Below are 27,659 nucleotides of genomic sequence, written 5' to 3'. Positions count from 1 at the left end.
TCCAGGGGCAGATGAGTTTATTCTACCTTCCCTGCCCCCAAGTCCAGGCTGCCCGGGCCTGGCTGTGGCGAGAACCCACCAAATTCACATTTCCCGGGGTGGGTGTGGATGCTGAGGGCTGGGGCAGGTGGGTGAAGGGCAGGATCCCTGTCCAATCCCACAGCCCAAGTGCAGGCAAGTGGGTGGGTCTTCCAGCAGCCTAGAGAATATAAAGTGATGGAAGAGTGACCAGGGTTGGGGCTGGCAAGGGTCCACTGGAGTAAAAAAGTCTTGCACACTCGCATGCACACCACACACGCACGCGCACACACACTCACATGCACACACTCACATGCACACACTCACATGCACACACACACACACGCACACACACACACGCACACACACACGGTGGGTAAAAACGCCCGGGCAGCCTCACACCATGCTCTGCCGGTCACCAGCTCCCTCCAAGTCAGATGTCCCAGAGCTTCCTCCCCGGCCAAAGTCAATGAAAATCCCTTCGGAATCCGAGTCTGCCGACTCTAGGATCCGGTCCACCAGAGTCTCGGGGCTGGAGGTGGGTGGGGAGCCGCGGGCCAGGGCCAGCTCGGGTGGCTGGGCGGGGGGGTAGAGTCTGCTGGGGCAGGGCCCCTTGTGGGGCGTCGGGGAGGACCGGAAGGGCCCCGTGGGGCCCAGGCCGGGTGCGTCGCCGAAGCCCTGGGGCTCGGGGCAGGACGTCATCTCGGAGACGGAGTGCCTGCGGATGCTGCCGCCGCCGCCCGCCGCCGCCGCCGCGCCCTCCACCTCGTGCTCAGCCACGGGGTTCAGCAGCGGGGTGTTGTAGCTCTTGGAGCGCACGACCGGGTTCTTGGCCAGCGCGTCCCCGGAGTGGGAGCGGCGCACCAGGCGCTTCTCTGCAGGGAGAGCTGTGGTCACGCAGGGGCCACGCGGCCCGCCACTGGCTCCCCGGTGGGCAGTGGGCCCTGGGGCAGCGGCTGGGCTCCCGGCCAAGCTGCGCATTACACAACGCCACGCGCTCCATCGCTCCCCCGCTGAGCTCTAAGCTCAGGACCAGGCCGCTGCGGAGGCCCGCTGCCCGCTGCCCCCGCCTGGGGAGTAGCTGGCCGCAGCGGGGAGGGGGCAGAAGCCCCCACCTCCCATCATGTTTCAGGCTCCCACTGGGGACCTTGCGGTTCCCAGCGGTGACCACTAGGTGGCAGGGCCGGGTCCCACGGCCCAGCTGAGGCACAGCCCGTGGGGCTGCGGGAGGTGGGGCCCTCCCCACAGCCCCGCACACGCGGGCAGGACGGGTGTGCTGCACGGCCCCCATCCCACGCGGGACCACCCCTACCCAGAACGCAGGAGTGGGCGAAGGCGTCCCCGCTGGAGTACAGGCCGTAGGTGCCCAGGTAGGGTGACACCACCTTCTGAATGAGTGTCTCCAGACGCAGGTAGTCCTCGGTCACGCCCCGGGACTCATGCACCCCCTGCAAGGCAGGCCGGGGAGGGGTCACAGCTTTGTCCAGCCAGGCTGTCCGGTCCCTTCCCCCTCCCCCACAGTGACCTCCCGGGTCAGGATGCTCCAACGGGGTCCCGTGGCCAGCGAAGGGGGGGCCTCCACCCTGGAGTGTGGCGCCCCGGGCTCTCGGGTAGTCCCTGGGGAGACCAGGGGGGCCTGCACCCCAGAGAGGTGCAGACAGCGGGGCTGAGCGGGCCAGCCATCGGCCCCCACCCCGGCTCTCCTTCCCACAGGCTGCCTTCTGGGCTGGGGGCCGCCCCACGCCTCCCTTCAGGAGGTGTAAACTCCTGGTTTGAGCCCGGGCCTGAGGGGGAGGCTGCCAGGGTCACCTCCGTTTGCTGTCCTGGCAGAGGGCTGACCTGCTTCGTGTGCTGCCCCTGGCAGGGCTTGGAGTTAAGCCTCAGCATGTGGGTTTTTTTCTGTTGTTGCCGGTCGTGGGGTTTGAACTCTGGGTCTGGGCGCTGTCCCTGAGCTCTTCAGCTCAAGGCAAGTACTCTACCACTTGAGCCACAATGCCACTTCCAGTTTCTGGTGGTTCACTCGAGATAAAAGTCTCACGGACTTTCCTGCCTGGGCTGGCTCTGAACCATGATCCTCAGATCTCAGCTTCCTAAGTAGTTAGGATGACAGGTGTGAGCCACTGGTGCCCGGCCAGCATGTTTTCTAGCGTCTGTGTGGGGTGCAGATGTGGGCTCGGCTAACGCCTCCAGGGCTGGGCAGTGGCCAGGCCTCTCAGGAAAGGACACCCACCCCCAAGCAGGCACGGGAAGGGCCAGGGCAGGGAGGCCGCGTGACTCACGCGGTCCTCCAGGAGTCCGATGCAGGCCCCCTGGTGGGTGGTCCGGGCCCTGACAAGGCAGCCTGCTGCCTGGGCCCTACTGTCTTAGGAGACTCTGCAGGAACATCCGCACTCCCCGGCTCCCGGTCCCGTCTGCCCTGTCCTGTCTGTCCTTCCCGGTCCCCAAACCCTGGCCCCGGGCCTTGCTGCGGGGCCTGGGCCTCGTCCCACCTGCGCACCTGCAGCACGAGCAGCATCTGCACGATGGCGGGCGGCACGCGGGCGCGGGCGCGGGCCAAGGCGTCCTCCAGCCGCACGCTGAGGGCGATGGCGTCCCGGAAGTGCAGCAGGGCCAGCTGACGCACCGAAGGCTCCTTGCCCTGCAGACACAGGAGCGGTGTGGCTGCATCGCCTCCTGCCCCCAGTCCTGCTCACAAGGTCCCCAGATCTCCCCAGACGACCTGTCCAAGCAGAGCCCCCCATTTCCTGTGCAGGGCAAGCCTCCTGCCCCTGGGGGGCTCTGCCAGGTCTCACAGGTGGGGGCTAGGCTCAGGGGCGGGCAGGGCATCCTCACAGCTCAGCCCTGGGCTCCAGCCCCCTCCTGGCACGCACCTGCACAGGGTAGAAGATGGCCTGCAGAGTAGGCAGCACGTCGCTGAAGAAGAAATCCCAGGTCTCTGCCAGTGAGTCCAACAGCTTCTGTCCTGTGGGCACACAGTGGCCATGGCCCACCTGGGACAGACACCCGCAGAGCTCACGCCGGGACAGACACCCGCAGAGCTCACCCTGGGACAGGACAGACACCCGCAGAGCTCACCCCGGGACAGACAGACACCCGCAGAGCTCACCCCGGGACAGACAGACACCCACAGAGCTCACGCCGGGACAGACACCCACAGAGCTCACCCCGGGACAGACAGACACCCGCACAGCTCACCCCAGGACAGACACCCGCAGAGCTCACCCCGGGACAGACACCCGCAGAGCTCACCCCAGGACAGACACCCGCACAGCTCACCCCGGGACAGACAGAAACCCGCACAGCTCACCCTGGGACAGGACAGACACCCGCAGAGCTCACCCCGGGACAGACAGACACCCGCAGAGCTCACGCCGGGACAGACAGACACCCGCAGAGCTCACCCTGGGACAGGACAGACACCCGCAGGCCTCACCCTGGGACAGACAGACACCCGCAGGCCTCACCTGGGACAGACAGACACCGCAGAGCTCACCCGGGACAGACAGACACCCGCAGAGCTCACCCCGGGACAGACACCCGCAGAGCTCACCCCGGGACAGACAGACACCCGCAGAGCTCACCCTGGGACAGGACAGACACCCGCAGAGCTCACCCCGGGACAGACAGACACCCGCAGAGCTCACCCCGGGACAGGACAGACACCCGCAGAGCTCACCCCGGGACAGACACCCGCACAGTTCACCCTGGGACAGGACAGACACCCGCACAGCTCACCCCGGGACAGACACCCGCAGGCCTCACCCGGGACAGACAGACACCCGCAGGCCTCACCCGGGACACCGGCAGCTGTACCGCCGGGCTCCCCACTGCCCATGGCGGGGGGGGGGTCGACTGGCCCGGGCTGGCTGGGTGAGGCCAGCCCCACAGGGTATCTTTTGGTGTCGGTCCTGAGGCTTGAACTCAGGGCCTCAAGGTCTCAGTGAACCCGTTCCCTAAGACTAGCACTCTACCACTCCTGGCTTTTTTGCGAGTTAACTGGGGCTGTCCCGTGGACTTTCCTGTCTAGGCTGGCTCTGAACCTCAGTCCTTAGGTCTCAGCCTGCTAAGAGGTTGGGGTGACAGCCAGCCGCCAGGTCCTGTTCCACGCAAGAGCTCAGCTGGGGGGTGGGGTCAGACCCTCCCAGCCTCCCTGCCCCGCACGCACGCCTTGTACGTCTGTCCAACGCTTGCAGAGGAACTACCTTATGCCAGCCCGACGCTGGGCACGGGAGGACGGGGGAGGGGAGTTGTCAGCAGGACCCCCTCCACGCTCCCGCGGGAGGCTGGGAGCCCGGGTGTGCATGGGGTCGGCAGAAGGGCTTCCGGGAGGAGGGGTGGCTGGGCTGGGGGTGGCAGCGTGGAAATCCCCAAAGCAGCCCCGTGGAAAGTGGCGCGGGACGAGCCGTGGGCCTGGCGCGTGAGGGCCTGTGTGTGTCCCGGCCTCCGCTGCTGTGGCCTGGGTCTGAAGGAGAAGAGGCCGCGGCTGGCCAGCCTGACAGCACGCGCCGCCTCCAGGTTCCCACGGCTCAGCCTTCCCCGGGAGGGGCCGGCCTGGGAGGTCGTCCGTGTGGCCGTCCGGCAGGGTGGCTCTGGTCCTCCCGGGTGGCCCACGCCCGGCTCTGGGCCACAGCCCCTTCAGCTCCTGGGCGCGGGCCTCTCCAGCCCTCAGGGCGGAGGGGCTGTGGGAAGCAGACGTGGTCACACAGAGCCAGGCCCCGGCCAGGGCCACGTGCCCAGAGGCCAGAAGAGCAGCCCAGCCGGCCGGACTCTGCTCGGGGGGACCTGCGGTCCCCTGGCTGGCGGGCCGGGCGGCGGGCATGCGTCCTGCGGGCCTCGGGCTCCGGCTGGGCAAGGAGGCCTGTGGCAGACGGCAGCACCACGCTGGCCCTTCCTGGGGCGCAGCCCCCAGGGCACCGGCACAGGCCGCGCGGGGAGGTGGTGGCAGAGCCCGGGGTGTCCAGCAGGGGGGTGGGGTGGGGGTTGTGGTCACGTGGCCCACGCCAGGTTCAGGCTCCCAGGTCCAGCCAAGGCAGAGCTGGGCAGACCACGCCGCCCTGCGGGCCGGGCTGCCGCCATGAGCCTGGCCAGGGAGGGCGGGCGCCCTGCACCTCTGCGGCTTTGACGGCAGCCAGCGCCATTGCAGGCAGGGGCCCAGGCGGCCTCCACCTTGCTGCCCTGTCCCCTGGCGACCCCGGGACCGGGAAGGGCGGCCACCGCTGCAAGGGCCACCGCAGCCTGCCCACCCACCTGTCCCGCCAGACTGCCGCCGTCCCCTGGGTCTGAGCCCGCCCTCCCCCTTCCTGGGGCCCCAAGCCCCCTGCCCCGAGGCGAGCACCCGCGTGGAGTCTGCCCAACCTCCAGAGCCAGGACGCTGCGGCCAGCCGGGAAGGCCAGGGCTGTCCAGGGCGGGCCCGGTGCCGTCTGCCTGCTGGGCAGGCTGACCCCACACCCAGCCAAGGGCACGGTGCTGTGGGCAGGCCTTCGCCTGGCCACACAAAGCCCCTGTTCTCCGGCCCGGCTCCCGTGGGCCTCACAGGAATGTGCCAGCCCAGCGTGAGGAGGCTCCCCAGGTGCAGGGTGCACCGCCGGCCCCGGGGTCACCGCCCCCAGACCCAGTCCCCTCGCGCCCCTCACGCCCCGCCAGGGCGTGACGTTCCCGTAGGCCTCAGCCTGCCCGTCTGTGGACTGGGCGGGGAGGCCTGGAGGAGGGTCGGCAGTGCGGGGAGCAGAGCACCCAACCTCACGGAGCCGGGCCAGGCGAGCAGGGAGAGAAGGCACAGGCACGCCCAGTGCCCAGAGACCAAGGTCACTCAGCCCACGCCCAGGGCCGGCCCACGGGGCGTCTGCGCCAAGGAGGACGGGTGTCCAGAGTCACAGGAAGACCAGGGGCCAGAGCCTCTGGGCTCGCCCTCCACCACGTCCCTCGTGAGGAGCGGCCGGCACCAGGGGTCTGTGGGCGCAGGGACCTGGCAGGCCAAGGCCGTCTGCCCACCTGTGGGGCCTCGGGGCCGGGGGCAGGCCAGGCTGTGAGCCCCGGGTCAGACGCGGTTTGCGCCCTGTGCTGCCCCAGGAGACAGGGACCCCCAGGCCTGGCGTGCAGATAATCCTGTCCTGGGACCCTTCCCAGCTTCCCAGGCTTGCTGGACCACACAGGGCCCACCGCCGTGTCCAGCCTCACCTCAGGCCCAGAGCCACGGCCAGGCCAAGACCACGCACAAAACCTCTCAAACTGTGGCCAGAAGGAATCGGTTTTTTTGGTGTGCCAGCACTGGGCTTGCACTCCGGACCTGGCGCTGTTCTTTCCCTTTTCGTTCAAGGCTGGCGCTTTACCACTTTAGCCACTGCTCACTTTCAGATTTTTGGTGGTTAATTGAAAAGAGTTTCATAGGCTTTTCTTCTCTGGCTGCCTTTGGACCATGATCTTTCTGCTCTCAGCTTCCTGAGTAGCCAGGCCTACAGGTGTGAGCCACTGGCACCTGGCAAAGTTGTTTTTATCAGATATGTTGGTGATCAAAAGCTAACACAGGGCTGGAAGGTGGCTCAGTGGTGGAGCGCTTGCCTAGCACGCAGGAAGCCCTGGGTTCCATTCCTCAGTACCACATTCACAGGAAAAGCTGGAAACGGAACTGTGGCTCAAGTGGTAGAGTGCTACCCTTGAGCAAAGGAAGCTCAGGGGCAGTGCCCAGGATCTAAGTTCAAGCCCCGGGACCAGCAAAAAAGAAAAAAGTAAAAGCCAACACACGGCCACGGTGGTGAGGTGAGGCAGAGCACTGCTGGGCTCCGGGCCGGCCACTATCCCCCCATCCCCAAGTAGAGAGAGAGGCCAGGCTCGGCCCCCACACGGCCCCAGCCCACACTCACCCTCGTAGAAGCGGATCTTGTCTCGTAGGATCACCATGCCTTTCGTCAGCAGCTGGTTCTGGAAAGATCAAGAGGTGTCACCCCGTCCTGAAGACACCCCAATGTCACCTGGTCCACAAGAACTCAAGAGCCCACCAACAATGCTGAGTGTCCGGGCTCACGCCTGTCATCCCAGCTACTCGGGAGGCTGAGATCTGAGGATCCTGGTTTGACGCCAGCCTCGGCAGAAATGTCTGTGAGACTCTTCTCCATTAACCAGGAAGAGCTGAAAGTGGAACTGTGAAAAGGCTGAGGAACAGTGCCAGGCCCTGAGTTCAAGCCCAGCCCCAGCACAAAGACAGAAGTCCACCTGTAAGCAGCTGAGATCCAGAGGGGCCAGCGACTCGCCGAGGAGCGAGCTACCCTGGAGACGCCGCCGACACGCGGGGCCCGGCTCAGCCCACAGCGGCCCAGAGGAGCGAGGCCGACACGCGGGCCCGGCTCAGCCCACAGCGACTCCCAGAGGAGCGAGGCCGACACGCGGGGCCCGGCTCAGCCCACAGCGGCTCAGAGGAGCGAGGCCGACACGCGGGCCCGGCTCAGCCCACAGCGACTCCCAGAGGAGCGAGGCCGACACGCGGGCCCGGCTCAGCCCACAGCGACTCCCAGAGGAGCGAGGCCGACACGCGGGCCCGGCTCAGCCCACAGCGACTCCCAGAGGAGCGAGGCCGACACGCGGGCCCGGCTCAGCCCACAGCCCAGCACCCGGCCCCGCTCACGTCCCGCAGAGTCCTTCGAGGGCCGGGCCACGCGCCGGGCTGGGCAGGGCAGGCAGTGCACCCACACCGTGGCCCAGAAAGGACCCCGAGCCAGAGGCGCTGTCCTGTCGGCGGCAGCACTCGGGACTGTGGAGGGCGGCAGCTTGGACAGATGAGACCACACGACCTCCGTGTCCTCCCACGGAGGGGAGGTGAAACGTGGCACAAGGCCACCCCTGGCTGAAGCCAGTGACGGGAGACGTGCAGGGCAGGCAGGCGAGGTCCTAAGCCGGGGAGAGGCCCCAGGTCACAGAGAGGCCAGGAACGAGGGGAGGGGAGGGGAGGGGAGGGCGGAGCCGGGAACGAGGGGAGGGGAGGGGAGGGGACGGATGAGCTGGGAACGAGGGGAGGGGAGGGGAGGGCAGGGGAGGGGAGGGCGGAGCCGGGAACGAGGGGAGGGGAGGGGAGGGGAGGGCGGAGCCGGGAACGAGGGGAGGGGAGGGGAGGGGACGGATGAGCTGGGAATGAGGGGAGGGGAGGGGAGGGGAGGGCAGGGGAGGGGAGGGCGGAGCCGGGAACGAGGGGAGGGGAGAGGAGGGGAGGGGAGGGCTGAGCCAGGAACAAGGGGAGGGGAGGGGAGGGCTGAGCTGGGAACGAGGGGAGGGGAGGAGGGCTGCTAAGGGCGCAGGGCTTATCTGAAATGGAAAATACTCGGGAAACTCTGCAAACGCGCCCTAGCCACCACCCATAGGGTCTGAGTGGGCTCCTGATGCTGTCTTACCAGCCCAGGCTGTGACGCATCCCAGGCTTGCCGGGCGCCGTGGCTCGCGCCTGTCATCCCAGCAACTCAGGAGGCTGAGATCTGAGGATGGCGGTTCAAAGCCAGCCTGGGCAGGAAAGTCCATGAGATTCTTATCTCAGAAAAAGCTGGAAGTGGTGCTGTGGCTCAAGTGGTAGAGCGCTAGCCTTAGCACAAGAGGCTCAGGGACAGCGCCCGGGGCCTGAGTTCAAGCCCAGGACTGGCAAAAAAAAAAAAAAAAAAAAAAAAATCCCAAGCTGGATGTAATGTATCTGTAGATACATGTAGATATTTGTATGTGCGCATCTGCAATCCCAGCACTCGGGAGGGAGGCTGAGGCAAGGAGATCAGCAGGACCTTCCTGAAGAGATGCTGCCTGAAAAGTTCAAGTCTTGCCAGGCACTAGTAACTCCCGTCCATAATCCTAGTTACTCAGAAGGTGACATCTGAGGATCACGGTCCAAAGTCAGTCTGGGCAGAAAGTCTGAGACTCCACTTCCAAAAAACGACCAGCAAAAATCATGACTGGAGTGATGGAGCGCAGCCAAGCAAGCAGGCCAGCAAGCTGGGCGGCGTTCTGCGATCCAACCCCAGGGCTCCCCCCAAAACCAAACCCAACAGTGACCCTGTGATGAGACCAAAACCCAACAGTGACCCTGTGATGAGAGGAGCTCGGGCTGGTCCTCACCGGCTCTCAGGTGGGGGCGTCTGGGGAGGGGTGGGGGCGTCTGGGGCGGGATGGGCACCCCCAGGCCTGTGTGCCCGGCTCTCGGGTGGGGGCGTCTGGGGCGGGGTGGGCACCCCCGGGCCTGTGTGCCCGGCTCTCGGGTGGGGGCGTCTGGGGCGGGGTGGGCGCCCCCGGGCCTGTGTGCCCGGCTGTGTGGCCACAGGAGGTAGCATCACTCCTCTGGATCTGTGTTTTGACATTTGACCTTCACAACAAGTACTGGCTGGGGAAACTGAGGCGGCCAGGCCTGCCCGTGGGGGGGTGAGGTGGGGTGGGAAGGAGGGGCGGCGCACCTGCACCCACCTGCAGGTACTCGGTGAAGAAGGACCCCAGCTCCGTCTTCAGCAGCTGCCTGTGGGGGAGACGGCGGTGAGCGGGGCCTCGCGCTGTGGCCTGGCGGGCCCAGGACGGGGAAGCACGGGGTGCGGGTGGAAGAGGGGACTGCAGCGTCTCATGCCTCCCCGGGGACCCCCGGCAGGCCGCGCCAACCGTGGCTCCACCCGCCCGACGCCTGCCCCAGTGCCCCGTTCCCCCTCCCCAGGGCAGCTCCGTCTCTTCACACACACGCAGAGAGGCTCAGAGAGGTCAAGTGACCGGTCCAAGGGTACACAGCACGCAGCGGGGGGGAGTACTGGTTCCAACCCAGCCCTCTCCGCCCAACAGTGGCCTCAGTGGGGGCGGCGGAGCAGGGGCCAGCATGGAGGAAGTGGCGCCTCCCCGGGGAGGCCGCTGGTCGTCCATGGACAGCTGCCCCAGCGGAGTCCCCTCCCGGGCAGCACGGCATCTCGGGCGGGGCGGGGCGGCTGGGCGCCCTCCACGCGGCCCTGCCCACTGAGCCCGGGGGGCAGGACCGTGGGTGCGGGGCTCCCGGTGGCCGGCCGAGCCCCAGCCCCCGCTCAGGCTGTGCGGGGAAGGCTCGTGGCCGGGCGGTGAGCCGGGGAGAGGGCGAGCACCCACCCAGCCAGGAAAGTGACCCCAGCCCCTGCGGTCAGCCAGGCCGAGGCCGGACCCCACCCTCCAGTGCCAGACTGCCACTCCGACCGCCTCCGTGAGACGGCCCCCAGCCGGGACGGTCTGGGGGGGAAACTGAGGCTCCGGGAGGGCCTCTGAGGAGGCCTAAGGTTGGACCAGGGAGCACAGGCACCGTGGCTCAGGCCTGCGATCCCTGCTACTCAGGAGCTGAGATCTGAGGATGGAGGTCTGATGGCAGGGACGTCCGTGACCCTCTCCCTTATCACCGGTGAACCGCCCCAGAGCCAGAGGTGGAGCTGTGGTCCACGTGGTAGAGCGCCAGGCTTAAGTTAAAAGCTACGGGTGCCCAGGGCCTGAGCTCAAGATGTGCTAGCACAACAAAACAAGCATGACCGGCCGTCTGTGGCCGGGGCCGCCTCGGGCCTGGGTGCTCACGGCCGGCCTGGCCACCAAGGGGGAACTGGGCTCAGACAAGCCCGGAAGCCTCCCTGGAAGGGAGTGGTAGACAGACAGGGGAACCGAGCGGATGAGCCGGGCCCCGCGCAGGCCGAGAGGACGATGAAGCCCCCGCACGCCGCGTTCACCGCTGCGCAGGTCCCCCGGCCCCAAACCAAGCACTCTTCCTCGGGCCACCGCAAACTGTCCTTGCCTCTGACACCCTGGGTGCCCCAAGCCAGCCTGTGCGCGCTGAGGGGGGTGAAGGGGCCGGCTGCTGGACCCAGAGACCCTCCCTTACCATTAACCTGTGCTCGCTATGCCTAGCAAAGGAAGGGGTTTCCTGCTTATATTTCTGGCTATTTCTATGACCCCAGGACAGGATGCTGTGGGTCAGGGCTGGAAGGAAACCGGTTACACCTCCTTGTACCTGCCGTGTGACCCGGGGCAAGAAGCTTGACCACTCTGAACTCCAGCCTTCTCTGTTACAAATGGTCGCGGGTAGCCGCCCGCCCGGCTGCTGCGGCCTGGCTGCCAGCGGCGGCCCCAAAGGCTGCCTAGAGTGCCGGGTCCCCCGCCGCTGCCCAGCCCTCCGTTCCGAGGGCGCTGGCGCTGGGACAGTGCCGCCACGCGGCAGAGGGTCGTTCCTCTCTGACAGCCACGGCTGCGATGCCCCGTCGGGTGGGGGAGTGACGTCCAGGGCGGTCCGCGCCCGCTGCCCCCGCCCCGCGCGGCTGGCACTCACCGCACGCCCTCGTTGAGGCTGAAGAGCTCCTGGTCACGCAGCCCCTTGCGCTGGAAGACGGCGATCACACCGCTGTGGATGCTGTGGCGGGGGAGAGAGGTGAGGCCCCGCCACGCCCGCCCCTCCCCACGCCAGCCCCTCCAGTGCCATGGCCGCCCCTCCCCACGGCCGCCCCTCCAGTGCCATGGCCGCCCCTCCCCACGGCCGCCCCTCCCCGCGCCAGCCCCTCCAGTGCCATGGCCGCCCCTCCCCACGGCCGCCCCTCCCCGCGCCAGCCCCTCCAGTGCCATGGCCGCCCCTCCCCACGGCCGCCCCTCCCCGCGCCAGCCCCTCCCCACGGCCGCCCCTCCCCGCGCCAGCCCCTCCCCACGGCCGCCCCTCCCCGCGCCAGCCCCTCCAGTGCCAGGGCCACCCCTCCCCGCGCCAGCCCCTCCAGTGCCACGGCCGCCCCTCCCCGCGCCAGCCCCTCCCCGCGCCAGCCCCTCCCCACGCCAGCCCCTCCCCGCGCCAGCCCCTCCAGTGCCAGGGCCAGCCTGGGCCTACCTGGGCCTTGCCCGCCCTGCCCTCTGCGGCCCCCTCCCCTCCCCCACCCCAGTCTGCCTGTCACAGCTCCCAACACCAGGGGTCCCAGCGCCGAAGCCTCCGGTACCGCACTCACGCCTGGAGTCAATCCTCGCTGCTAAGGAGGTGAAACCTGAGGATCCTGGCTTGAAGCCAGCCTGGGCAGAAAAGTCCACGAGATTCTTAGATCCAATTAGGAAAAGACACCCCAAGTGGAAGATGGTTCAAGTGATACAACAGTAGCCTTGAGCGGAAAAGCTCAGGCCTCGTGTTCAAGCCCCGTTCCCAGTACACGGGCGCACGCACACGCGCGCACACACGCACACACACCCCTCAGAACACACACACGCACATACCCCTCAGAACACACACACACACACACACACTACACACACCCCCTCAGAAGCGGGAACGCAACCCCTTCTGTGAAGCCACGGTGTCTTTCAAGGCTGAGGGACATGGTCCCGCACAGCCGCTCTCCACGGTGCGGCTACGGAGGTCCAATACCAACACTGCACGCCGTGGGGGGCCTTGCCCATGCGCTGAGCCCTGCGCATCCTGCGTCAGCTGCACGTGGCCGCACCCGAGACGCGGCCGCCCCGGGGCCTCTGCACATGCCTCCCCGCTCCAGTCCTCGCCTTCCTCCGGGTCACAGGCCACGGTGGCCGTCCAGTCTGGGTGCCTGGGGGGACAGGGGGGTCCCAGGCCCTGCGGTGCTGGGACGTGAGGCCCACCTCACGCGGGGCCTCGCACGGCTGGAGGTGAGGAGGAGGAGGAGGAGGAGGAAGGTCAGATGCCAGGGTGGGAGGTTCGGGTCCTGCTGTCCTCAGGGCCCGTGCTGACCAGCCTGTCTCTCCTTCCTCTCCCCCATTATCCCCGCCAACGTGTCCTTGATCCACTCAAAGTCCCTGGTCTGGGCAAGCCGTATGGCTGTGGCCTCCACCCGAGGTCGGGAGGCCGCCTGCCCCTTTGGTGCGGCCGGGGAGGGGGGCAAAGGCTCTCCCCTCGGCGGCCCTCGCTGGTCTGGGGGCCGGCCCAGGCCGGTGTCTGGGGCGTGGCCGCGGTGGCCCCAAACGCACGGAGGGTGTGGTTAGGGGCCAGGGCCTGCACCTCCCCAGGCCTCCCAGGTGACACTGAGGCCCAGAGAGGCCCAGGAACTCGCCCAGAATCACTCAGCTCTGCACCCGGCAGGGCCATCAAGTCGGAACCTTGGCCTGAGCTCTTCCCCGACCCTCCCTGGCCCTCTTCTCCCCTGCTCCGGGAGAGTACACGTTCTTTTCAAAGTGCAAACAAAAAACCTCCTCTGTCACCCGGAGAGGAGAGGAGAGCAGAGCCTTCTGAGACTGAGCACCCCAAGGCAGAAGTGAAACCCCGGCCGCCAGCCAGGGGTTGGGTACTTCCGGGACAGGCCCCTCCTCCCGCGGAGGGCTGCTCCCTCCCAGGCCCCTCCCCTCCCCAGAAGGCGTCCCCCTGGGCTGGGTTGGGGTGCACGGAGAAGCTGGGAAGTCAGCGGCTCAGGCCAGGCCGCAGTCAGCAGTGGCGAGGCTGGCAGGAGGCCAAGCCCAGCGGGGCAGGAAGGGGCGGGGCCGGGGCTCGGTGTCACTCACCTGCCCACACAGGAAGCCAGGCCCCTGCTGAGGGGCGCCCAGCCAGGGGCTTGTGAGACCCAGGGGGATTACACCCCAGGGGGATTACAGCTCTCCTAGGCCAAGACGACGCGGCTGTGTCTCTAGAAGGGTCTCTCTCCACCCCGGCCTCTGATGGGGGACAGAGGCCAAGGTGTGGGTGGCCTGTGGCAGCCAGAACAAGAGACCTCAGGGCCCTGCAGCCCACGGCTGGCCTCAGCCGGCTCAGCCGGAAGCTTCTACTCCCTGGGGTCAGGAGGCTGTTCCTTCTGGGGGCTCCCGAGGTGAACCCCACTCCCTGCCTCCAGCACCCTGGCTGCCAGCTCCTCCTCCATCTCCAGGCCCCTGATCACGCGGCCACCTGGACTGTCGCCAAGAGCCCCTCCCGGGCACGTGGGCGCCTCCTCCCAGCGTGACAGCACCAGGGCCCTGCTGACCAGGCCCCAAGCCTGACCACAGCCAGGGCCAGTCTCCTCGGCCCCCACAGGCCACTGTGGGTCCTGCCTGGGTCCCGGGCTGGGTCCTCTGAGCCTGTTTTCTTTCTTTTTTTTTTTTGGGTCCGGTCGTAGGGCCTGAACTCTGGGCCTGGGCGCTGTCTCTCAGCTCTTCAGCTCAAGGCTAGCGCTCTACCACTTGAGCCACAGCGCCACTTCCGGCTTTTTCTGCTTATGGGGTGCTGAGGAATCGAACCCAGGGCCTCACGCACGCAAGGCAAGCGCTCTACCACTGAGCCACCTTCCCAGCCCCATGAGCCTGTTTTCTCTATAAGCAGGGACACTGAAGTCTGAGTCGAGGCTTACGGGACAGAAGGACCTGCTCAGGCCTGGGGTTTGGGCCTGAGCAGTGAGGTGCCCAGCGATGCCGGGGGGCGGGGAGCGGCTGGGGTGGGGACCACAGCCACTGGCACCGACGCTGGCTCATGCCAGTCTGCACTCAGAGCCCTGGCCCCGACCTCCACGGGGTTGAGGGCGAGGTTGCCCCTTCCCCTTCCCCCCGGTGGATGCTGCCAGAGGGGGGTCAGCCAAACCTTGGGGGGTCCAGTGCCTTGGGACAAACTTTCTCCTAGTCCTGCCTGCCCAGGACCTCCCCACGCTGGGACCCCAGGGTGTGGTGTGGTCTTAGCTAGGCGCTGGCTCAGGATGCTGGGATACCCACGGGTCCCCTGAGGGCTGCTGTGGCTCTTGACACCTTCTGGAAGCTTCCCAGGGGATGCAGGGGGGGGGGGGAGTCTGGGGGTGGGAAAGCAGGTGGAATGCGTCCCCTCCAGGAGGCAGAGGCCAAGGCCCCACCCACCGAAGGCCTGAGAAAAGGCTTTATTCCAGCCTAAGAGCAAAAGAAGGACGCCAGCCCGTGCACACGCCCCATACCCCACAGGTCAGATGCCAGCCCGTGCACACGCCCCATACCCCACAGGTCAGATGCCAGCCCGTGCACACGCCCCATACCCTAGAGGCCAGATGCCAGCCCGTGCACACGCCCCATACCCCACAGGTCAGATGCCAGCCCGTGCACACACCCCATACCCCACAGGTCAGATGCCAGCCCGTGCACACGCCCCATACACTAGAGGTCAGATGCCAGCCCGTGCACACGCCCCATACCCTAGAGGTCAGATGCCAGCCCATGCACACGCCCCATACCCCACAGGTCAGATGCCAGCCCGTGCACACGCCCCATACCCCACAGGTCAGATGCCAGCCCGTGCACACGCCCCATACCCTAGAGGCCAGATGCCAGCCCGTGCACATGCCCCATACCCTACAGGCCAGATGCCAGCCCGTGCACATGCCCCATACCCTACAGGCCAGATGCCAGCCCGTACACACGCCCCATACCCTACAGGTCAGATGCCAGCCCGTGCATACGCCCCATACATACCCTAGAGGCCAGATGCCAGCCTGTGCACACGCCCCATACCCTAGAGGTCAGATGCCAGCCCGTGCACACGCCCCATACCCTAGAGGCCAGATGCCAGCCCGTGCACATGCCCCATACCCCACAGGTCAGATGCCAGCCCGTGCACACGCCCCATACCCCACAGGTCAGATGCCAGCCTGTGCACACGCCCCATACCCCACAGGTCAGATGCCAGCCCGTGCACACGCCCCATACCCCACAGGACAAATGCCAGCCCGTGCACACGCCCCATACCCTAGAGGCCAGCGATGCCAGCCCGTGCACATGCCCCATACCCTACAGGCCAGATGCCAGCCCGTGCACATGCCCCATACCCTACAGGCCAGATGCCAGCCCGTGCACACGCCCCATACCCTAGAGGCCAGATGCCAGCCCGTGCACATGCCCCATACTCTAGAAACCAGGGGAACGCCACGTCATTTCTACGCTGGGATTCTGTAAACCTCCCCAGCCTCGGGTCACAGCTGCTCATCTGTGACCACAGCCCTGGAGGCGGGACCCGGGGCTAGGAAATTCTCAAGGCCCAACTCAATAGGTTAAAGCTGTGATTGTGTGTGTGTCTGTGTGTGCCATGCATGCAGGTCTAAGGCTTGAACTGGGTCTGGGCAGTTTCTTAGTTTCACTCTAGGCTAAGCTAGCACTCTGTACCACTTGAACCACAACTCCACTTCGAATTTTGCTGGTCAGCTGGAAATAAGTGTCATGGATTTTCCTGCCTGGGGTAGCTTCAAACTTCAATCCTCAGATCTCAGCCTCCTGGGTACTTAGGATTACTGATGTGAGCCGCTGGTGCGTGGCTGAAAGTATCCTTTCCCTGATAAACGCTGCTTTCGCAGCGTTCTCTCTCTTTCTGGCCACCAGCACGGGAGAGTGATGCTGCTCAACCTCTAACACGGAGAGCCTGGAGCGCCACAGGCCCCCGCGGGTAAAGCCCCCTGGGATGAGGTGCAGGGACCCACTGGCCTGGGACAGCCACAGCAGGCGGCTCTGCCCCAGGCCTGGCAAGCCTGGGCTGCCCAACGCAGTGGCGCTCGGGAGGACTCCAGCAGGAGCTAGAACCCAGCCTCGACGGCGCGCATGTCGAGCCTGCTTACAGACGCCGCGGTCCCAGGCAGGGCATGCAGCTTTGTGCCATGCGGTCAGCGGGTCAGGGTCTTCTCCACTCCCTGCACCGCGTGCCTGCTCCCTGGACAGTCTCCTGCCTCACTTCCTGGCTCCCCTGTGCTGTTCTCTGGGGGCACCCATGCCCAGCGCAGCGCAGCTTGGGTTATGAACAACAACGAGCCACTGGATGAGGGCTCAGCTCTCAGGACAGGGCGGGCAGGGCCAGATGAGGAGACCGCGGTTCAGGGAGCCTAGGGGTGGGCCCCGGGTCGCTGTAGTCCCTAGGTATTCATATGCACTTGATACCTCTCATCTGACTTGGAAACGGGGTCTGGGCGGGTAAAACGGAGGAAAGGATCTTGAGATTCCGTTGCCCCGCATCTGTGGTGGGCCAGAATGCGGCAGCTGCTATCTTCATGAGAGAAAGACAGAGAGCCGGGCAGCTAAGGCCCCGTGAGGACGCAGGCAGGACTGGAGGAAGCCACCGCAAGCCAAGGGCACAGGAGGCCCTACAGCCGTCAGAGGCGCCAGCCAGGCCCCATCCTCATGTCCCCCCTCTTCCGGAACCTTGAGGACACAGCGCTATTGTCTGAAGCTGCCCAGTGCTGCCCTGGGACGCTGACTCGGTCGCACAGGTCAAGGGATGGGCCTTGGACAGGCAGACTGACCTGGCACGGGCTGTGGTGCCCCGTGTGGGGCGAGGGGGCAGTCAGAGCCTCAGGGCAGAGGGCACCCGGGACGCCGGTTCCACGCAGGCTGGGGAAGACCCTTGGCCTCTCTGTGCCTCGGGGGAAGAGCGGGTGGCCCCGATGCTGGGGCGCCCTGCGTCTCAGCTCAGAGGGGAGGGCAGACCTCCCTGACTGGGTCAGGCCAGAGGCGGAGGGAACCGAAGCCATGAGCAGGGCTCGGGCACACCGCAGGGCCTTTGCTGCCTGGGACGGAAGGAGCCGCGGGGACCCAGACGCTGCCGAGATGGCGGGGCGGGGCGGCATGCGCGGCGGTCCGCCGGGCACTGAGGAGGGCTTTGTGCAGGACGGGTGACCTCTCCCGCAAGAGCCACGCAGGAAGGGAGGGAGGGGACCTCCCTGCCAGCTGGGGGTGGGAGACAGATTACGAGCTCGCTGGAGGCTCTTTGGGTGTCCTGTGGACAGCCCAGGAGCCAGAGTGGCCAGACACCGCTGGGGGCTTTTACGGTGCATTTCCACATTTCACGCCTTAATGGTCTGCTGGAGCCCACGGCACCTGCCCACGTTACGAACAAAGAGGCTGAGCACCAGAGATGTTAAGTGGTAAGCTGAAGGCAGGGAAGAGGAGGCAGGATTTGAACTAAAAGTCTGTGTGGCGCTTTTCTCAGGGTATGAGAAGCCCCTCACAGGAGTCCTTCCTTCTCTGATGTGGTGAGGACTTGTCAGATCCACCAGACAGGGGGAAACTGAGGCAGCCCTCAAGCCGTTTGAAACCTAGTGGAGAGGAGAAGAGAAGCCTCTCAGAGAACCTGTCCCGGCACAGGGCCAACGGGGTCCCTGCGGCCCCGGATGTGCAGCACCTGGCTGCCCGTGGCCCAGACAGCGGGCGGAGCAAGGCTTCACGGCCAGGGTGGGAGTGGGGAGCCATCTGCAGCCCCTGAACAGCAGCCTCCCCCTCCCGCTAGGGCTCACGGGCAGACCCCTGGGAAACCCCTTAATAAGCCGTCTCCCTTCCCACCCTCCAACAGCTGCGTCTGCCTGCTAGAGATGGTCCTCCCCGGGATTCAGGACAACTGCCCCACCCATGGACAGCTGCAAGGCCAAGGCCTGCTCCAGGGGAGAGACCACCATCCACCCCTGACTGCCCAGCGCCCACCCCGGGCCGTCCAGCACCCAGCCCGGACCCCCCAGCGCCCACCCTGGACCCCCATCCAGCGCCTGCCCCGGACCCCCCAGCGCCCGCCCCGGACCCCCGTCCAGCGCCCGCCCCGGACCCCCGTCCAGCGCCCGCCCCGGACCCCCCAGCGCCCACCCCGGACCCCCCAGCGCCCACCCCGGACCCCCCAGCGCCCACCCCGGACCCCCGTCCAGCGCCCGCCCCGGACCCCCCAGCGCCCGCCCCGGACCCCCCAGCGCCCACCCCGGACCCCCCAGCGCCCACCCCGGAAACCCAGCACCCACCCCGGAACCCCAGCACCCACCCCGGACCCCGGTCCAGCGCCCACCCCGGACCCCGGTCCAGCGCCCACCCCGGACCCCGGTCCAGCGCCCACCCCGGACCCCCGTCCAGCGCCCACCCCGGACCCCGGTCCAGCGCCCACCCCGGACCCCCGTCCAGCGCCCGCCCCGGACCCCCGTCCAGCGCCCGCCCCGGACCCCCGTCCAGCGCCCGCCCCGGACCCCCGTCCATCGCCCGCCCCGGACCCCCGTCCAGCGCCCGCCCCGGACCCCCGTCCAGCGCCCGCCCCGGACCCCCGTCCAGCGCCCGCCCCGACCCCCCAGCGCCCACCCCGGACCCCCCAGCGCCCACCCCGGACCCCCGTCCAGCGCCCACCCCGGAACCCCAGCGCCCACCCCGGACCCCCGTCCAGCGCCCACCCCGGACCCCCCAGCGCCCACCCCGGACCCCCCAGCGCCCACCCCGGACCCCCCAGCGCCCACCCCGGACCCCCAGCGCCCGCCCCGGACCCCCCAGCGCCCGCCCCGGGCCCCCCAGCGCCCACCCCGGACCCCCCAGCGCCCGCCCCGGACCCCCCAGCGCCCACCCCGGACCCCAGCCCAGCGCCCGCCCCGGACCCCCCAGCGCCCGCCCCGGACCCCCGTCCAGCGCCCGCCCCGGACCCCCCAGCGCCCACCCCGGAACCCCGTCCAGCGCCCGCCCCGGACCCCCGTCCAGCGCCCGCCCCGGACCCCCGTCCAGCGCCCGCCCCGACCCCCCAGCGCCCACCCCGGACCCCCCAGCGCCCACCCCGGACCCCCGTCCAGCGCCCACCCCGGACCCCCAGCGCCCACCCCGGAACCCCAGCGCCCACCCCGGACCCCCGTCCAGCGCCCACCCCGGACCCCCCAGCGCCCACCCCGGACCCCCCAGCGCCCACCCCGGACCCCCCAGCGCCCACCCCGGACCCCCAGCGCCCGCCCCGGACCCCCCAGCGCCCGCCCCGGGCCCCCCAGCGCCCACCCCGGACCCCCCAGCGCCCACCCCGGACCCCCCAGCGCCCGCCCCGGACCCCCGTCCAGCGCCCGCCCCGGACCCCAGCCCAGCGCCCGCCCCGGACCCCCCAGCGCCCGCCCCGGACCCCCGTCCAGCGCCCACCCCGGACCCCCGTCCAGCGCCCGCCCCGGACCCCCCAGCGCCCACCCCGGACCCCCCAGCCCAGCGCCCACCCCGGACCCCCCAGCGCCCACCCCGGACCCCAGCCCAGCGCCCACCCCGGACCCCCCAGCGCCCGCCCCGGGCCCCCAGCGCCCGCCCCGGACCCCCGTCCAGCGCCCGCCCGGGCCGAGGGGCCGCACGGCGAACACAGGAAGTGTCGGCGGCCGCCATCTGCGGACGAGAAGGGCTTCCTGCCGTCCCCGCCCCGGGGCCACCCGCGCGGCCGGGCCGGGCTGTGCGAGCACGCCGCCGAGCGTCCTCCCACCGCGGCCGGGCCGGGAGAGTCGTGGGCGCCCCGCCGAGCGCGGCCCCGCCGTCCGCCCGCCCCGCCCGCCCCGCCGGCCCCGCGCGGCGCCCTACCTGTTCCAGGTGGCGTTGGCGCAGGCGCGGCGCTGCTGCGGGCCCCGCTCGTCCGCGGCCGGCTCTCTCTTGCCCAGGTCACTGAGGCTGGGCGAACTCATGAACTTCAACCTGCGGAGAGTCCTCATGCTGACCCGGCGCCCGCGCGGCCGCCCGCTACCGGGAAACCTGCGCCGCGGCAGGAAGCCCGGGGGCCGCGTGGGGTCCCGCCCCGGCCCCGCGCCTCCGCCCCGGGCCGCGCGCCGGCCGCCCGGCGCGGCTAATCATCGCTCGGCGCGGCGCAGTCCCGCTCGGGCGGCCGGCGCTAACGCGGCTGGGGGCGGGGCCCGGCGGGGCGGGGCCGCGAAGGGATGGGCGGGGCCCGGCCATGAGGGGCGGGGCCGCGAAGGGATGGGCGGGGCCCGGCCATGAGGGGCGGGGCCGCGAAGGGATGGGCGGGGCCCGGCCACGAGGGGTGGGGCCGCGAAGGGATGGGCGGGGCCCGGCCATGAGGGGCGGGGCCACATCCGGGAGCGGGGCCGACGCTTCGGGGCCTCAACCCGTGCCCAGCCCCCTCCTACCTTCCCAGGGCCAGCGCAGCCACCGGAAGCCGGGACGCGGGGCCCACCCACGTCGTGACCCCCAGCCTCTCCGCGACCTCTCATGGAGTCACACCCTTCTCCTCGCAGGTGCCCGCGATCCCTCTGCAGGCCTGGCCAGGCTGGCCGGGAGGGAGGCGGGGGGCCGAGGTGGGCTCCTGGGCCCCTTGGGCCCAGGGTTTCCTGGAGCCCCTCTAGGAGAGAGGCCGCCCTCCCTCCTCCCCAGGAGGGGACCGAAGCTAGGGGCGAGGTCAGGGCCGGGCTGTGCGATGGCCGAAGGCGGCCGGGTCCTCCCCCCGTCACACACGGCGCCCTGGCCCTGGCCCTGGCCGGGCCCCCCAGTCACACACGGCGCCCTGGCCCTGGCCCGAGCTGGCCGGGTCCTCCCCCGGTCACACACGGCGCCCTGGCCCTGGCCTGAGCTGGCCGGGCCCCCCGGTCACACACGGTGCCCTGGCCCTGGCCCGAGCTGGCCGGGTCCTCCCCCGTCACACACGGCGCCCTGGCCCTGGCCCGAGCTGGCCTCGGCCCCAGCTGGTGGGACCACCGCAGGCGCACCTGCCCCTCTCAGGACCTGCCCCTCTCAGGACCTGCCCCTCTCTGAGCTGCTGCTCAGCCAGAACCAGCCGGTTCCCGTCACTGAGCGGCAGACTTTAGCCCTGGCTCATAAACAGACAACTCCCTGCCCCCGGAACCTCCCACAGAGCCTGGGACACATGACCCACTGCAGTGACAGGCCGGCAGGGTTGGTCAACAGGCTGGGCTGGGGCAGTGCAGGCTGTGTTGGACGGATGACATGGAGTCCTGCACTGGAGTCCTGTCCTCAGCCCACCTGCTGGGGACAGTGTGTCCCTGCAATGAAGGAGTCCTGTGCTCAGACACCTGCTGGGGACAGTGTGTCCCTGCACTGGAGTCCTGTGCTCAGACACCTGCTGGGGACAGTGTGTCCCTGCAATGAAGGAGTCCTGTGCTCAGACACTTGCTGGGGACAGTGTGTCCCTGCAATGAAGGAGTCCTGTGCTCAGACACCTGCTGGGAACAGTGTGTCCAGGCACTGGAGTCCTGTGCTCAGACACCTGCTGGGGACAGTGTGTCCCTGCACTGGAGTCCTGTGCTCAGACACCTGCTGGGGACAGTGTGTCCCTGGCCAGAGTGCTGTCCCGGTGCCTGAGCATGGCTGACTGGCACTTGAGGTCTTTGAGGATGTGACCGGATGAGAGGAGGTAGAGGTGAGCACTGTGGTCATCAGGACACAGAGACGTGGCCCGGGCGCCCCGTGATGGCAGAGGTGACACTTCAGAGGGGAGGCTGTGGGCCAAGAACCTCCCGGACTGGCAACCATTGGACACAGGTGGAGGAGGGAAGGCCCTGCCCGGCCAGCCCCTCGCCCGCGGCGTCTAGCTTCCAGAACTAGAGAAACCAAATTCCTGTATCAGCTCTCCAGCCAGGGTTGTGGGCTAGGGCAGCCACCAACCCACTACCTGGCCTCAAACGGGGCCACGTACCGCAGGCTCTGACATTGATCCCCGGAAGCCCGCGTTGTCCCAACACTCAGTGTGCTGGAGACACCCCAGGTCCCAGCAGAGATACCAGCGCCCCAGGCAGGGTGGCCTCTGCTGAAGGCACGGTGACCTTGGCACTCAGCACCACCCCCTCCCCGCACCTGCCCCTGGCGCCCACAGCAGCCCACGAGCCAGGCCACCATTACCCCCTGCAGACAGCCAACTGAGGTCACTTGGGCCTGGGTGGACGCAGCTCCGCTTCCTGGTCTATGTCTCACGGGGACTGTGCCTGGCCGGGTGCCAGCAGCCTAGAAGGCCTGGGTACCAGGAGGCTGACGCAGCCCGGGAGGCGGGACCGGTGTGGGGTCTGGGGAGGACGGCTGCTTCTACTGCTTCGTCCAGGTCCGGGCACTGCCACAGCCCGGGCCAGTTCCCACATCTGGAAGTGACCTGCAGGGCTTCACTGCCAGCCTGTGTTCCAGCCCCAGCAGAACCTCCCGGGGGCAGCTAGACCTTACCCACCTGGTGCTGGGCAGGAGTAGCGGAGGCTCCGGGCTCTGAGCAGCCAGCCAGGCCGGCAGTCACACCGCCTCCTCCTCCTCTATTTGCGTCCAGTGGGCTCGGGACACCGGCTGGGGCTCAAGTGGTAGAGTGACAGCCTTGAAGGAAAAAGCTCAGGGTCAGCACCCAGGCGGAGTTCTAGCCCAGGACTGGTGTGCATGCACATGAGCGTGCGCGGGCGCGCGCGCGCGCACACACACACACACACACACAGAGTGTTGTGAACCTTTCTTCAGCTTCCCTGCTCTTGGTTAAGAATAAACTTCATTGACCAATCAGAACTAGAGTCAGACTGGTTCTGACCAATGAGAAGCCTTCCTCTGGCTCCTGCATTTCAAGAGGAGAAAGAACTCAACTGGGCTCCAAACTGGGATCACAGGGATCACAGACCCCCGCCCTGTGGGGTGGGTGTCGGTTGCTCAGTCCTAGAACTGCAGTGCAGATCTTTAATCCTCACGGTCTCGGGCCTGCCCACTCCACAGGTGGCTGGCGGCCCCAGGCCCCGTCCTCAGGCTGCCCTGGCCCCGTCCTCAGGCTGCCCTGGCCCCATCCTCAGGCTGCCCTGGGCCCCGTCCTCAGGCGGCCCTGGGCCCGTCCTCAGGCTGCCCTGGGCCCCGTCCTCAGGCTGCCCCAGGCCCCGTCCTCAGGCTGCCCTGGGCCCCGTCCTCAGGCTGCCCTGGGCCCCGTCCTCAGGCTGCCCTGGGCCCCGTCCTCAGGCTGCCCTGGCCCCGTCCTCAGGCTGCCCTGGGCCCTGTCCTCAGGCTGCCCCAGGCCCCATCCTCAGGCTGCCCTGGCCCCGTCCTCAGGCTGCCCTGGGCCCCGTCCTCAGGCTGCCCTGGGCCCCGTCCTCAGGCTGCCCTGGCCCCGTCCTCAGGCTGCCCTGGCCCCGTCCTCAGGCTGCCCTGGGCCCGTCCTCAGGCTGCCCTGGCCCCGTCCTCAGGCTGCCCTGGGCCCGTCCTCAGGCTGCCCCGGGCCCCGTCCTCAGGCTGCCCTGGCCCCGTCCTCAGGCTGCCCTGGACTGCCCCGGGCCCCGTCCTCAGGCTGCCCTGGGCCCGTCCTCAGGCTGCCCTGGGCCCGTCCTCAGGCTGCCCTGGCCCCGTCCTCAGGCTGCCCTGGCCCGTCCTCAGGCTGCCCTGGGCCCGTCCTCAGGCTGCCCTGGGCCCGTCCTCAGGCTGCCCTGGGCCCCGTCCTCAGGCTGCCCTGGGCCCCGTCCTCAGGCTGCCCTGGGCCCCGTCCTCAGGCTGCCCTGGGCCCGTCCTCAGGCTGCCCTGGGCCCGTCCTCAGGCTGCCCTGGCCCCGTCCTCAGGCTGCCCTGGCCCCGTCCTCAGGCTGCCCTGGGCCCGTCCTCAGGCTGCCCTGGCCCCGTCCTCAGGCTGCCCTGGCCCGTCCTCAGGCTGCCCTGGGCCCGTCCTCAGGCTGCCCTGGGCCCGTCCTCAGGCTGCCCTGGCCCGTCCTCAGGCTGCCCTGGCCCCGTCCTCGGCTGCCCTGGGCCCGTCCTCAGGCTGCCCTGGCCCGTCCTCAGGCTGCCCTGGGCCCGTCCTCAGGCTGCCCTGGGCCCGTCCTCAGGCTGCCCTGGGCCCGTCCTCAGGCTGCCCTGGCCCGTCCTCAGGCTGCCCTGGCCCCGTCCTCAGGCTGCCCTGGGCCCCGTCCTCAGGCTGCCCTGGGCCCGTCCTCGGCTGCCCTGGGCCCCGTCCTCAGGCTGCCCTGGCCCCGTCCTCAGGCTGCCCTGGCCCCGTCCTCAGGCTGCCCTGGGCCCGTCCTCAGGCTGCCCTGGGCCCCGTCCTCAGGCTGCCCTGGGCCCGTCCTCAGGCTGCCCTGGGCCCCGTCCTCAGGCTGCCCTGGGCCCGTCCTCAGGCTGCCCTGGGCCCGTCCTCAGGCTGCCCTGGGCCCGTCCTCAGGCTGCCCTGGGCCCGTCCTCAGGCTGCCCTGGGCCCGTCCTCAGGCTGCCCTGGACTGCCCTGGCCCCGTCCTCAGGCTGCCCTGGGCCCGTCCTCAGGCTGCCCTGGGCCCGTCCTCAGGCTGCCCTGGGCCCGTCCTCAGGCTGCCCTGGGCCCGTCCTCAGGCTGCCCTGGGCCCCGTCCTCAGGCTGCCCTGGGCCCGTCCTCAGGCTGCCCTGGGCCCGTCCTCAGGCTGCCCTGGGCCCGTCCTCAGGCTGCCCTGGGCCCGTCCTCAGGCTGCCCTGGGCCCGTCCTCAGGCTGCCCTGGACTGCCCTGGCCCCGTCCTCAGGCTGCCCTGGGCCCGTCCTCAGGCTGCCCTGGGCCCGTCCTCAGGCTGCCCTGGGCCCGTCCTCAGGCTGCCCTGGGCCCGTCCTCAGGCTGCCCTGGCCCGTCCTCGGCTGCCCTGGGCCTCCCTGCTGGTGTCAGCTCTTCCCCCTTGACCCCACTTGGCCATTACTCCTAGGCCCCTCTTCCTCGCTGTTCTGACGGGGCCGGCCTCCTCCATCAGACTGGAGCTGCACAACTGGCTCTGAGTGCAGATCAGGGAGGTGCCGCAGAGCCAGGCCTCCTCCGAGCCTCTCCCTGGGCCTCCCCTGCCCCCCTCCCCGCCTCCCCTCTGCCCTCCCGGCCCGCTGCTTACCCGGCTTCTCCGGCCCAGCCCTGCAGCCTGGTCTTCTTCCCCGTCCTGTCCTTCCTCTGCCCGCACCCTCACCCCTCCTGGACTTGGACTTGGACACGCTCCACTGCCGGCCACACGTCAGCCCCCTCCTGCCGCTCAGTTCTGCACACCCACGCGGAGCCCGCCCACCCCGTGCTCCGTCCTGGGAGGGGGGGCTGAGTCTCCCTGCACGTGCGGCTGGAGCCCGCTGACACGGCCATGACTGGGACACACGCACATCCAGCACACCTTCCCGCTGCGTGTCAGGGCCTGACGAGGTGGGAACCCTGCCGGGGGGGGGCGGTCACTGGCCGCCAGGGAAGCTGTACGGGACCTGTCGTGGGCAGGCCTGCACAGCTGGAGAAAAAGCTAATAAACCTCCTAGCCCCAGGAGGCTGGGATCTGAGGACCTCAGCCCTGTGAGATCCTTATTCTAATTAACCAGTAGAAAGCCAGAAATGCAGGGTGGCTCACGTGGTAGAACGCCAGTCATGAGCAAAAAAGCTAAGGGAAAGAAAGAGGCCCTCAGTTCAAGCCCAGTACGGATATGCACGCACACGCACGCACACACACAGAGCAAGCTTGAGACTCAATAATCCAAAAAACACTCTTCCTACCTATGCCAGGTGAGGGGGTCCATACAGCTCCCAGTCACTGGCTGAGCTTGCATGACTGTGAACCTCACCAGGACCAGCGTCATCACAAGATTAAGCCAAGAGACCGGCCGCGCGTGGCAGCGCCGTCCAGCTGCTCAAGAGGCTGAAGTAGGAGGATCGTGGTTTGAAGTAAGCACAATTGCAAGACCCTATCTGAAAAGCAAACCAAAAGCAAGAGGGCTGGGAGGGTGGTTCAAGTGGCAAGCGCCTGCCTGGCAGGTGCCGAGCCCCGAGTTCGACCCCGCTGCCACATGAGCCCCGAGTTCAACCCTGCTGCCACACGAGCCCTGAGTTCAACCCCGCTGCCACACAAGCCCCGAGTTCAACCCCGCTGCCACATGAGCCCCCGGGTTCGACCCCGCTGCCACACAAGTCCCGAGTTCGACTCCGCTGCCACACGAGCCCCAAGTTCGACCCCGCTGCCACACGAGCCCCGGGTTCGACCCCGCTGCCACACAGAGCGAGCCCTCAGGGCGTCCTTCCGCATGCATCTGTGCTCACTCAGGAGCTGCGGCGAAAGCAAGCTGAGACTCAGTCACACTGTGCACCGAGGCCCAGGGCCTGGACAATGGCCCCAGCCGGGGACACTGACACGGGGGACGGTGTCGCCTCTGGTCCAGATCGGGGGCAGATGGGCATCTGTCTGGAGACGGGCTGGGCCAGCGCTCCACACAGAGACCCCCCTGAGTCTACCGATGCATTTCTGTTGTACTCCACCAGGTGTGGCGGTCATGTCACAGATGTAGCCCCAGGGGGCCAGGGGCTCAGGCTACCCCCCAGGTGGACGGAGCCTCAGAATAACCTGTCCAGCCACAGAGATGACCGAGGCTGCTCCGACTCCCCCATGTCTGGGGCTCCCTTGGCTTCCAGGACCACTGACCTGGACATCGGCCTGGGCTTGTCCCATCTCCAGGTAAAGCAGATGACACGGTGTGGCTGACCGCCCACCCCGCCACACTTCCACACAAACAGGCCATGGTCAGGACCTCCGGGCTCTTTCCTGCTGTAGGACGCCAGGCCTTTATAAGAAGCCAGAACCCATTCACAGATCCGCCCCGGCCGTCAGGCCTCGGCGGTTGAGACAAGGGGCGGATTCTCAATCACAAATCTGAGGCTCAGAGCTGCCTAGCGACCTGCCCGCGGTCACACAGCATGGGCGCAGCTCCGTGGCCTGGCGTACCCCTCTGCTTGTATGGGTTCCTGCACAAGAACCCCAACTGTTCCCTGGAGCCTGGACTGCGGGCTGGGGCCCCCAGAATGTGTTTTATGAATGGATGAACAAAAGTCTGGAGCCGCGGCTGCTCTGGCACCCTGTGCGGCCGTGGGAAGAGGCCATCTGCCACTGCGGTGCTGTTGCCGAGACTGAAAATCAAAGGCACAAGTGAGTGAGAAGTCACAATGCCGGCTCGAGCCGGCCCGCTGCCGCTGGAGCTCCGTGTGGGGCTCCGTGTGGAGCTCTGTGGGGCTCCGTGTGGGGTTCCGTGGAGCTCCGTGGGGCTCTGTGGGGCTCCATGTGAGGCTCCGTGGGGCTCTGTGTGGGGCTCCGTGGGGCTCCGTGGGGCT

At 68.4% G+C, this 27,659-nt stretch overlaps 1 protein-coding gene across 5 annotated transcripts; it reads right to left on the bottom strand.

Moving 5' to 3' along the window:
- Prr5 (proline rich 5) lies at positions 1 to 26,244 on the bottom strand. Of its 5 annotated transcripts, none has more exons than XM_070022716.1 (11): positions 26,058 to 26,138; positions 22,806 to 22,942; positions 20,204 to 20,314; positions 11,295 to 11,375; positions 9,446 to 9,494; positions 8,398 to 8,503; positions 6,880 to 6,937; positions 2,889 to 2,980; positions 2,508 to 2,656; positions 1,331 to 1,466; positions 1 to 893 (listed from the first exon to the last, which is right to left on the bottom strand). In XM_070022716.1, the coding sequence occupies exons 3-11, from the start codon at positions 20,302 to 20,304 to the stop codon at positions 415 to 417; spliced, it is 1,251 nt and encodes a 416-aa protein (XP_069878817.1). In that variant the 5' UTR covers positions 20,305 to 20,314; positions 22,806 to 22,942; positions 26,058 to 26,138; the 3' UTR covers positions 1 to 414. The 5 variants fall into 5 exon arrangements, with proteins under 5 accessions (XP_069878817.1, XP_069878818.1, XP_069878816.1 ...); XM_070022717.1 differs by lacking the exon at positions 26,058 to 26,138 and adding an exon at positions 25,423 to 25,497; XM_070022715.1 differs by lacking the exon at positions 22,806 to 22,942 and having other exon boundaries at positions 26,058 to 26,244.
- Positions 26,245 to 27,659: the final 1,415 nt, after the last annotated feature.

This window comes from Dipodomys merriami, unplaced genomic scaffold (genome assembly GCF_024711535.1).
Source record: "Dipodomys merriami isolate MVZ:Mamm:240054 unplaced genomic scaffold, mDipMer1.0.p SCAF_1513, whole genome shotgun sequence".
Classification (NCBI taxonomy): Eukaryota; Metazoa; Chordata; class Mammalia; order Rodentia; family Heteromyidae; genus Dipodomys; species Dipodomys merriami.
Note: the sequence above shows the minus strand (reverse complement) of the source record. Positions and strands in the feature narration are given on the sequence as shown.